Source organism: Planococcus citri, chromosome 2 (assembly GCF_950023065.1).
Source record: "Planococcus citri chromosome 2, ihPlaCitr1.1, whole genome shotgun sequence".
NCBI lineage: Eukaryota > Metazoa > Arthropoda > Insecta > Hemiptera > Pseudococcidae > Planococcus > Planococcus citri.
Genome location: NC_088678.1, coordinates 50,218,705 through 50,231,009, shown reverse-complemented (window position 1 = coordinate 50,231,009; position 12,305 = coordinate 50,218,705). Strand labels below are relative to the sequence as shown.

Below are 12,305 nucleotides of genomic sequence, written 5' to 3'. Positions count from 1 at the left end.
AGTTATATTTACCTACTCCTTTAAAAAAAATAAGTACGAGCCCTGTTTGCAAAAATTGATTATTTAAACAAAAATTAGGGGAATGTTTGCTGCTTTTAAAAGTTTTTAGGGCACTTGTTTCCTCTCCAAATATGTTTCTATATGAAGAGCCTAATTTCTTAGCCAGTATTAATCGATTCAACTTAATTACAGATGCAATTGTAAATTTTAGAGAAGATATAATACTACAAGAAAAACTGAATTCAAATTTTACAATTTTTATTTTAAAATAGATGAAACCCAAACCTGCGCTGCTGTAACAAAAGAAAGATTTTTAAAATCCACTGATTGTGGGTTTTAGGTACGAGTATACGATATTAAAGAATAAATACATACATACGCGTATCACGTCACACTACACTGCTATAGGTGTACAGAGTACCTATCATCCGCGTTTTCACTCAGTCGAGTATAATTTTTTAGCCTATATAATAATAGGAGAAGTGGGTTTTCAAGGAAATGATATGAAAAATTTAATAAATTTCCAACTATTGATAAAAATTTAGCTTTTATGTATATTGTATAAAAGAAAAAAATGTATATATTATATGAAAACCCAGCGAACGGCAGATATTATAAGAAGAAAAAAAAACTGTGAGGTGAACACGATTCCAATTTTCACGTTGAAATATTATATTCAACGTACTATAGTACGGCGGTACTTTCAAGTCTATAGACTCAAGTATTGTGTATCTATTGCCAACACGAAGCGCGGTAAGCCATTGGAGGGTACCTTTTTTCTTTTTTTTCTTTCCTTCTTTTTTTTTTTTATACGAGGCGTAAAAAAATAGCAAGAAATTCACTCTAAACGGTTACAAAATTACGGAGATCGAATTCAATAAGTTTTCTGCAGAAGTTAAAACGAAAGCATTGGACTTGAAAATGCTGTGTAAAATGAAAAGTTGCTAGAAACGTGCGCGCCCTTTTCAAAAAATGAAAAATCTAATTTAAAACGGGCTCGCAAAAGTACTTTTCGTTACATTGAATTTCCATAAGAAGTTGATTGGCTTTCTATTGCCTTAACTAAAAAGCATCGTTGCAAGGGTAGAAATGCGTCGCCTCCATTCTTCCCCAGTAAATGAACTTCGTTTGACCCATGCTGCGCCATACATCAGTAATTGGCTTGTCGTTCTCTTAATTAATGTGTTATCTCCCTTTCCGCCGTAACAATTTCATATATACGACGTGTGATGGAGCCGAGTCGAGGTAAATAAACAAATTTTACCAAAGGGTGAACCCAACAGGCAGTAATTTCAGTATCTCGTTTAAATATTGTCATTTTCACACCGGTTATACTAGAAGAGTCTGTTTAACTTTTGATTAGTTTTAATTAACATTTAAACGATATTCGTTTGATTACATCGTCTGAGGTATGTATATCGAACTGTAGGTACACTAACGTTAATTATTATATTCTTAATTACTGACTTCGATTTTGTCATCTGATTTTCATCTGAATCGGGCTGAATTTAAACAAAAACAAATTTGTAGGATTTTTTTTCTTCGTGAAATAACAGGTAAGTTGAACAGATTTTACCTACCGATGAATCAGACCCCTATTACGACCCCAAAATGTTTCACTTAGTCTTCTGTTTCAAAGGAAAACTTGTAGGTAGTCATTTTTTCATCTCATCGTATAAATAAATTGTTGATGGAAAACTCAAAAGACCCTAAATTATATCTACGTAAGTATACATACAATGTGTACCTGCACTTGTATTTAAGTAGATGAGTACACATGGCCCACATGGGTTTGAAAAATAATGCAAACTACTTAGAATGATAATTCCAAATTACACTTACGAAGGTACTCGATCTATGCTATGTTAGATTTCCGTCGTCAATAGAAAAGAAAAAAACGAGCGCTATTTTATTCTTCATGCGATTGTGCGGCGAGCAAATTACTTACCCTCTAAATTAGGGCCACGTGTCGCTTAACCCTGCACTTGGTATGAAAGTGATTACGGATATGGAAGAAGGAGTTTTGCTCGAAAAAGCAATAAAAGCTTCTGGTTAACTTTTTATAATAATTTGCCGATTTCGTTTTTTTTCCTCTTCTTCTTCCTTTCGGGTACTTTGCAACACTCTACACCTGATAATCATTGTTACGAAAAGAAAAGCAGGAAAGAGAATAAGAGAAATTTAGAAAAGGTGAATGCCTCTCTGCATTTGAAATTCAATTTCTTTTAGTAATAGGTTTGTATTCAAGTCTGAAAATCATCGTGTCGTTGCAATCTACTATACAACCTATGTACCTCTACCTATCAGCACCATTAATGCACCATGCAGACAAAATCCGCTACATGCATTTCCTGACCTGTTATTCTTTCCATTTAATTGCGTTTTATTATCGTTTTGAAGTTAAGTTCGTGCTTAGAAGCTCTTTTCTGGTACGATTCCAAAAGAAAAATTAACTACTTTTAGGTGTCGTGCGTTTTGAAACCCCAGCTAGGTATTAAAAATTCGATACACCTCCTCGAAGGAAAAATTTCAAATGGAGGCAGAATTGAATAGTACTTGAAGTGATTCCATGAAATTACATCATGTGGAATAAATGTTATTTAGTGCCTATACAGATGAAACATTCTCAGTGAAAAAAAATGAGTTTTTCAATATATTTAGATATTAGTAGGTAGGTAGGTGTAGGTTTATTTTTGGTTCTTGAAAATGAGCTACGGAATTTTTCGTTTTCTCCCCAAAGAATTCGACTCATTAATTCCAGATTTGTATTCAAGCAGGGGGGGAGGGGAGTTTAAAATCCACTAAAATGTACTTTTTTTGTGATTATTTTTCTCAGTTTTTTAAAATTTAATTTTTTTTACCAAGTACTTACTATTTTTTTTGTAAAAAACTGCGTATTTTGAAATACATAAGAAGTATATGTGTACTTACATTAGTTGAAATTCAAGTAAAATTGGAAATTTTCACTTGAATACCATCGTATCTTTATAGGCTAAAAAATGTCCAAGATCGAGCTAAAAGTCTGAAAATTTTCTGTTAAGTTACCAATCTTCTGAAGGATAGTTGCATTGAGGAATCTTGAAGCATTTTAGTGTACCGTTACGAATACCGAGTACCAACTCAATCCTCTCGCAATTATTGTCACCAAATAAACAAATCCTGCTCTCGTAATTACCTACTAAAGTTGTAAACCTACCTACGATCCCCTTTGAAAAATAAACCATATCAACTTGAAAGAAAACCTCGCAACAATAATAGCTTCAAACCATGAACACTCCAAAGGAATATTACCCTTATTAGAATTTTCTTCCTAATTGATGCCACCTTCCAAATCACTATCCTAAATGTAACACTGATTTTATTAACATTCGCTCGCCTACAAGAGGGTACATTAAATAAAACCCTACAGCGCCATATTATCAACCACTGGCTTAAACTCACATACCTACCCTCTTTCTTCTAATGTTATTAAATGTTAATGGAGGCTCGGTGAAACCCAAGTGCTAAGTTTCAAGATGGGGATTCCGAGCAACGGCGTTGATTGGAAAAAGAAACGAAATGCACGAGACAAGATTATTTCGAAGGTTTTTTCCGCGATCTGTCGGAATTGTTGTTTTTTTTTCACCTTTCACGAAGAATTTCAAAATGAGAAATATTCCGAGAAAAAAATAAAGGAAAAAAATAAAAGGATATGATAATGATAAAACGCAGTGTAGAAATTGAGCGGCAATACTTGCAAAATTTTCTTATATTTTTTTTCGTAAGCGAGTAATTTTGAAAAAAATACGTTCATTATTTTGAGATTTTTTTCCCTTTTGTATTTTCCATTTTTAGGGTTTCGCAAATGAAGTATTTTTTTCTAAAGAATAAGGAGGTTTTCTTGGTACCGAGTTATCGAGTGCAGGTGAATTAAACAGAATTGAAAAAAAATCATTTTGTGATTCGTATTTTTGAAGAGAATTAGTCCTCGTTTATGAAACTTGTAGGTATATGTATTCATTATGAAAGAGCTCGCCCGTATGAAATACTTACATAAATGCATTAAAAAATTACCGTTGCATTTATAAAAACATGAATACATAATGTATATATAAAGTTGTACTTCAAACTGCAGATTTCAACTTTAATTAATGTATAGGTCGAGCGGAACTGTTAATTTTAAAATTTAACGTAATTTTCCATTTGCTATTCGATTATACATAGCTGGTAATTTAATTTCGTATAGGAAGGGTGTAGCATTTCGGTAAAAGCTTACAAGATCCTGGCCCTTTTAACTACATTGTACAATAACCACCGTGAAAGATACTCTACAAGATGCAATAGGTCACACTTCAGGGGTGAGTTGGTGACGTCACGCTTGATCAATATAGTCCTTTATCTGCGTACTATGTGTCCATCAGTTCACAGGCGTTTTATTTCGTTAACATAATGCTGTAAAGTCTTCCTTTTCAACGCATCCGAAAATACTTCCTTTTTTCATTCTTTTGTTTACTCAAAGCATGTCAGCATTTTTCCATAATATGACAAGAAAATAATGAGTCCGTCAGGTGTAAAATAAAACACGTTTATACGATGTGACGTACGTTAGGCGTGCATTATCTACTCTAGAGGTATGGTTTTTTACTTACTCATCGTATAACAAGCTCAAGGATACGATTGTGAGGAGTTCGCGCTGCATTGATATTTAAATCGAGTTTTCTTCTTATATACCGTAGCTCAGTCAGCTATCAGTTTTCCCCAATCATTGACAATGTAGGTCTGCGTGATATTTATTTTAAACTGTACCTATTTATCATCATTATTTTTTATTCTTATAACAAGGATGAAAATACTCGTTTATATCTGCAGATACGTAGGGTATTCGACTGAGTTTGATGCTCTTAAGACATCTATGTGTATTTTTGTATTGTTTGCGAGTAGGTATGTAGAAGGAAAACTTGGTAAAGAAAATCCATGGTTTTTGAAATAAATTCGACGTTTTTATGCAGATATGTTTGTGTATGTGGCTTTATCATTTATTGGTGCTCTAAAAATAGAAGGTATGTAGGTGTTTTTGTGAAATCATTTTTTTTTCTGTGTTTCTAATCACCTATCGCAGCTCTGAGGGCTATTGAAGAATGCAATTTCTGAGTAGCTGGGATTTTTATTTTTGAAAATTATAACTTTGTGGGTAGGTAGGTAGCAGGTACCTATCATCGCACAAAGTAACGTTTTTAAAAACCACTTTCTAATTATATCGCCGGTGAGGAGATATTATGACCCTTCAATGAGAGCATTTTTCTGAAAAAATCGTTTGGTTCTTTTCGCTCCAGTCCCTACCCAATCTGTTTTGGAAAAAATGGCCCAGTTTCAAAAGATACTACCTACCTATTTGAAATTTGGCGTACTTTTAGAGTTTTATGAGACGTTAGAAATTTTCTAATCACTTATTTTTGGGCAATAACTCATCAATTTTTTTCGAGTTTTTTGAATTGGTAATAGTGACCAAAAAATTAGTGCTAGGAACCTACTGCTTTTGCTTCAGTGCTTCCTATAAAATGTTCTCCCAGTTTCATTAATCCCAAATCAGTAAAATTGCTTAAAATTGCAAACATTTTTTGACATTTCCTTTTTCAGTAAAACTTGAAAGTGAAAACAGTATTGCTAAAATTTTATGAAACATCGTCAATAGTATTTGTTGAATTGTCATAAAACTATCAAAAAATATTCATAAGCAAAAAAAAAGTACATTAAGTATCAAAGTGCCTACCTTAAACTTGGAGGCAATTCTCGCATTGATAAATTGCTTAGTAATACGAAGAAAACTGCCAAAAATTAATCAAATAGATTTTTCGCCGAATTGCATTACCTAAAGTATCATTCAAATTGTTCAGTTGTAACCTTGATAAAATAAATTCGCCAAATAAAGACAAATTTCTCAAGAATTCCTCAAAAAATTTGTTATAATGTCAAAAAATGGTTAAAATTTTGATAAAACACTTCGAAGTTTTAGGAAAACATTTCAAAAATCCCACAAAATAATATTAAAAAACTCGTCGAGAAATACCGCATTATCAAATGTGCGTGAAACTCTGATAAAAATTACATAAAATATCATAAAAACTGTAAAATAATTCAAAATGATCACAGTTAATGAATTTATAGCCAAGTTTAGTAAAATTCAGCAAAATCTGTCTAAATTGCCAAAACGTAAAATTGACTTGAAAACAATGGTAAATGACCATAATGTTGATAAAAAAATAGCAAATTAAAGAAAGATAGGTATCACAAAAATGCCTCAAATACGTTCTACCTACTTACTTATTTACCAAAAATTAATCATATGAATCGATTCTTTCGCCAATGATTCATTATTTATGAAGCAATTCGTTCGCGAATAATTCACAAAAAATAATTCAATTCGTTCGTGAATGATTCACCAAAAATTGAGTGAATGAATCGATTCGTTCGCGAATGATTCATCAAAAATTGAGTAAATGAATCGAATTGTTCGCGAACGAGTCACTTATACGAATCTATTCGTTCGCGAATGATTCATCAAAAATTGAGTGAATGAATCGATTTGTTCGCGAACGAGTCACTCATACGAATCAATTCGTTCGCGAATGATTCGTCAAAAATTGAGTAAATGAATCAATTCGTTCACGGACGAGTCACTTACACGAATCGATTCGTTCGCGAACGAGTCACTTATACGAATCGATTCGTTCGCGAACGAGTCACTTATACGAATCGATTCGTTCGCGATCGAGTCACTTAAACGAATCAATTCGTTCGCGAATGATTCACCTATAAATCAATCAATTTGTTCAATCGCCAATCGTTCGTAAATGATTCTATTCGATTGTAAACAGATCAATTGCTGTACAAGTGTTTCAATTTTTATTTAGAGAAAAGTCGGTCTTCTCACCACGCTGAATGCGTGAGTGTTTTTTTTACCTTTCTTTGATTTTGATTTTAATTTTTAATCAGTTTCAAATTACCTTTAATAAGATCTTCTCGTTGTATCTTTTTGAGACAATTTTTTCATTTTTCCAATATGTTATGTTGCAGATGAAATCCGAGGGCCAAAGTTCTATAAATATTACTATTCATACAGACTTCATCAAGAAATTGAACTCAGGTGAGAAAAAAAAACATATTAAACGAAACAACAATTTACTTTTTTTTACATCACGATACATTGATACAATATTTACAAATTAGCTACACCATTCATTATAATCATGGTCGGATTCGATGACTACGAATTTTACTGAATTTTTGCGACTTAGTGATTCTTCAATTCACCCGACGCTTCCAATTTCTTTCTCAAAGATTCTGGCATTTCAGGTGGAGGTGGTCTGGGCAATCGTAAGTACACCTTTACAGCGTCGTAAATGAACCATTGAGCAGCGGTCAACGTACCAATCATAACAATCCTAGGAAGTATACCTCCCCACAAACCTAAAAAAAAAAAATCGAACCGTTGCACTTGATAAATAATTCGTTATAAAACGTCCTTTTTCATTCGCTAATTAAAAGCGTAAAAACATATGGAAAAGGGTACCGAGCCGGTCGGCTTTTAACCAACAATACATGCAATTTTAATCAACGTTCGGATTAAAAATCCTGCAGCTTTAACGTTATGAATTTAAACTCTGGCGCTGGCTGGTGAGAGCAAGCAGATCTCTTGAGTTGGAAAAAAAATTACGCCAATTAAACAACGCGCAATGATTGTAAATCGTATATGGACGATTGCGAGCAGTAGAACGTAAAATTTTGACGTAACATATGCATACGATATCAATGTAAGTTTTAATTTAAACATTCTTGCGTGGTGGTAATCGAATCATGATTTTTTATATATACCGCACGTACTTACCTACCTTATTCGAAATATATACCTATACGTGTATACCAACCGAATGTACGTGCAGATTTACAGACCGTACACAAGGGGCGAGTGAAACCCAGAAGCCCATTTAAAAAAAAATTTCCCACTGAAATCCGTTTGTAGAGAATGTAAAGTAGATTAACTTTTTTTCTCTCTACCGCTAACTAAATACGCCGCACAAAGAAATATGGGCGCTCATTTTCTACTATAAGTGCTATAAAAAGCTTTTTACTGAAACGTTTACAAACTCTAGTCTGTAATTTCGGCGCCGTTTAATATTCTTTTATCGTCGTCAATGACTGCGTTGCAAAAAATCAAAAAGCCCCGGCGAAATGCGAACAACAAGAAAAACGTGGTGTGTTTTGGTGTTGTTAAATAATTTTATTGAAGCATTTTTTCGATTTGTTTTAATAATGTTTTCTCTTTTTCGTTTCGTTTCGTTTCTCAAAGTGGTGAAATATTAAAAAGTCGTTTCAACTACTGATATTGTTTGTTTGTTTGGCCTTTTCATTATTTTCAATATCGTGTGCAATGAAAAAGTGTTCTCGTATTAAAAACTTGAAACCTATACATTGTATAAGCTGTTCTTTTCTCTTTTCTTTCCTGTATTTTTCTTTTTCCTTTTTTTTTTTTTTTGTCAAAAGGAAAACTATGCAAGGGAGAATGAAAAGTAGGTAATAATTTAAAGAAATAATTCAGAAACGTGCACCGATACAAAAAAAAGAAAGGTTCCAAATTACTATTCTAAACGTCCTCAAAAGGGAAACACTAATGACCGAAAAATTTCACCAAATCGAATCGATGATAAATGCATGTAGATTCCTTTTTCCGCTTTTCGAATCGTAAACATTATTTTTTATTCGAGCTCATTTCCACCCCAGAGAGAAATTTCGTGCGAGCATTTTACCCCCACAGGGTAGAAAAAAACTGCAAATTACAAAACGAGTAAATTTTTCAGATTAGTTTTTGCTACGGCGAGACTATTAAGAAGGGGAAGTATGTCGTGTGGCAAGTGAAATACATATGAAGACTGTTTGTTTTGCAGTATATACCTCTGTGGTGTCATTGTACTAGAATGTGATACTTAATTTAAGAAAGAAAAAAAGTAGGTACTCGAGAAGGTATGAATGGTTACTTTTTTCAACTAGTAAGGAACAATGGTTTGAATCACAATTCACAACGTCGAATTAGAAAGAAAAATATAGGTAACATTTTGTCCAATTTTTTAATGACGGCGGGTGTTGTATGATGAGTATGAGAGCTAAAAAATCTATTTTCATAAGGATGCATTTTGAATGAGGAAACAAAAATGAAGTAAATAGGGTAATTGGGATTTTTTTAACCGATTGGAAAAATGGGTAGATGACTTACATGTTTAAAAAGAATAGGTAATAATTTATCAGAATGAAATTGATAATACAGAAATTTGTAGGTAGGTAAGTGTCAAAATGTTGGTTTTAAAAAAATTGACTTTTAATTGAGTTTTTAAAACTCATTTTTGACATCCAAATTTGATAGGTGGTTTTGAGCTCTTATAGATCCTTCGATTTTTGAGTTTTTCAGTCTTGGAAAAATCGCCGGAAAACTTTATGACTTTTTTTTATCGATCTAGGCTCAAGTTTTTAAAAATTGCTTCTGTCTGTTCAAACATGTAACTGCATACTTCAGTATTTTTGAAATCTGAAAAATTCAAAAATTCACTAAAGGCAAGTAGAATAACTGAAAAAGACCACCAATCAACTTTGAAGTTTAAAAACAGAATATACATAAATCAAATCTCATCTTTTTATGTTGACGAGTAAAAATTTGAATTTGAACTGTTAAAAACACAGTTCAAGAATTTGTGCCTAAATCGATCGAATGATCTACAAGATCCCGAAGACGATATATCCGAATTTGAGGGTTCTGACTTTCATTTTGATTTTTATGACGATTTTTCAAAAACTGGAATGCCTAAAAATCGGCTGAAGACTCCAAAACAGCTCGAAACTGCTATACCCAGCAATTGATTAAGAAGTAAGAAATGAGGCATGAATTAAGTTTCAGCTACATATTCACTTCTTATTAAATCAGATTTCAAGGTTTTTTCTGGGGAAAAAGGAGGGAGAGGGGTAGGTATATTGATTTGAACTGTCAAAAATTCACCAAAAACCCTGAAATGACAATGATGATATTCAATCCCCGAAATTTGGCCTGAAGGTGTAGTTTTGGACGCTCTTTCGATCATTACTTGTGAGTTTCAAATAATTTTCGGTTGATTGGGGTTTGCCCGTACCATTACAAGTATTTTTTTCACGTTACATTTGAACTGTTTTTAAATTTTTAAACTTTAAAACCCATTTTTGAACCCAAAATGGAACATTAAAAAAAAAATTACGGCGCCTCTGAAAAATTTTAATTAATTTCAGGAACTTCGTCCAATTGAAATGAGATAAAGTTTAGGACCACTGCTGAAATTATCTATATTTATATAGGAATAAATTCCATACATTGGCCCCAAAATATTCAAAAGTTGGGTCGTAATGGAGTGCTGAAGTTTTTTTTAACCTTTCCACAGCGATTTGGAATTTATGGAGAAAATTTAAAATTCGATGATGGCTCCAAAAGGTTGAACTGAGACTGATTTCGAGTCAACCCTATCATCTTGCCAAAATGAGATCGCTTTGTATTTCTTTTTTTTATTTCATTTTTTTACATTTTCTGGAATTAATAAAAATTAGTTGAACGTTACTTTTAAACCGTCACTTCAGAAATTTTGCGGTAATTTTCTAAAACGGTCAAGAGGGTGCTCAATAATGACGGGTCAAAGTACTATAGGGGGTAAAGTTGATTTTTGGTCTTTCCATGAGTGATTTGAAGTTTCTAGAGAGAATTTAAAAATCACTGGAGGCTCCAGAATGGTTCAAAACTAGTATTTGTTGGCGTATTTGGAAGTTGAATTGAAGGAATCATTCACATTTGTTCACTTTGCTAAAAAAACTAACTTTTCATTTAAAAAAGTTCGAAAATCACCCTTAAAATTGCTTTTTTGAATTTTTGAAATTTTCACAAATTCGCCAAAAATACAAAAATGAAATTTAGAACTTGACATTCTGATCACGGGAGTTTTAGAACGTGCTCTTTCGATCTAGTTTGGTTTCATTCAGATCTGAAAATGCCATTTCAAAAGATTCCCCTGTTGGAAAATTTTGATGACAGTAAGATATTTTTGTGACATTGTGACTACATGTGAGTCTTTAAATCACGTGTGCTGCTCTGTGGTCATTTTGGCCCTCGAGATGCAACGATGTGACTGAGTGAGGGGAGGGGGGAATGCGAAAAGTCAATTCATTGTAATGAAACATAAAGTTTGAATTTTCAAGTACCTAATAATTTAATACGTAATTCAATTACAGTGTGAAAATTTTCTTGGTTGTTTTTTGAAATAAAGATTAGAATCAGAATAATTTTGATTTTATCACTGACGTTATTAAGACCGATGATAAGTACCTCTGAGCAATTTTCAGATAGGTTAACTTCTCAAAATTTACCGGAAAAATCTCCAAAATTGACGACATGAGCGAGTATTTTTTTTTTCAGATTTTCCGAAACTTCGAACGTTGGCAAATGTTTCGGAGCAATTAAACGTTCGCTTATCAAAATTTTCTTATCGGTGAAAAAAAAAGTACCCGAGTATTAGGCTAATTATTTAGCGTATTTTATTCGAGGCTGATTTAATTTATATATTAAATATACTTACGGGACTTGAACGAAGTAAACCTAAAAATACAGAAGGCGAATTTCTTTAATTAATGTGACCAAGACACGCACCAAAGGTATAATGAAAATTTATGATGCTTATCTTTATAATGAACTACCGTATAGTCTATCTTTCGAGTTTCTATTTTTTTTCCTACTTAATATATATTTTTATTTAATGTAATGCTAGATGGCCTGTTGCTTTCCACGTACGGTAGGTACTAGGTAGGTATAGGTGTACGGAATTTCAACGCGAATAACACGCTACTCGCAGATTTTCCCTCACACAAATGTCGATCCTTCTCCCTGATTTTTTTTCCACGAGCGGGAAAAACCTGCAACTACAATTCATCGCATCTCTATCGTACTCGTACGAGTATAGTGAGTGAAATGAACAACAATACCACGCACAAGTGGACATATTCGCGTAAAAGTTGAAAAGTTTCGCGAACAATGGCGAACTAAATATAAAGGTGAAATGCAAAAACTATGTACGTACCGACGAAACCGAGTTTTTTAGCGACATCGAGAGCGCTAGCGCCTTTGTTTTGATTTAATTTCGAAACTACCGTGTCTGCGGGATGCGAAACAATGGCGCAAAATACTCCAGCTATGTAACCTGCGGCAAAGGTTACGACTAGTTGTTCGCCTTTTGTGCATTCCGATCGTGGTTTAGGAACAACGTATCTGA

General features: G+C 33.1%; 1 protein-coding gene across 1 annotated transcript in view; it reads right to left on the bottom strand.

The window, feature by feature from the left end:
* Nucleotides 1-7,141: 7,141 nt before the first annotated feature.
* LOC135836289 (solute carrier family 25 member 3-like) overlaps nucleotides 7,142-12,305 on the bottom strand; it is a 53,736-nt gene continuing 48,572 nt past the window's right edge. The window contains exons 7-8 of the mRNA XM_065351032.1: nucleotides 12,114-12,301; nucleotides 7,142-7,446 (exon numbers count right to left, since the gene is read on the bottom strand). Of these exons, the coding sequence (XP_065207104.1) occupies nucleotides 7,271-7,446; nucleotides 12,114-12,301 (364 nt within the window). The 3' untranslated portion in view covers nucleotides 7,142-7,270. The remainder of the gene's footprint in view (nucleotides 7,447-12,113; nucleotides 12,302-12,305) is intronic.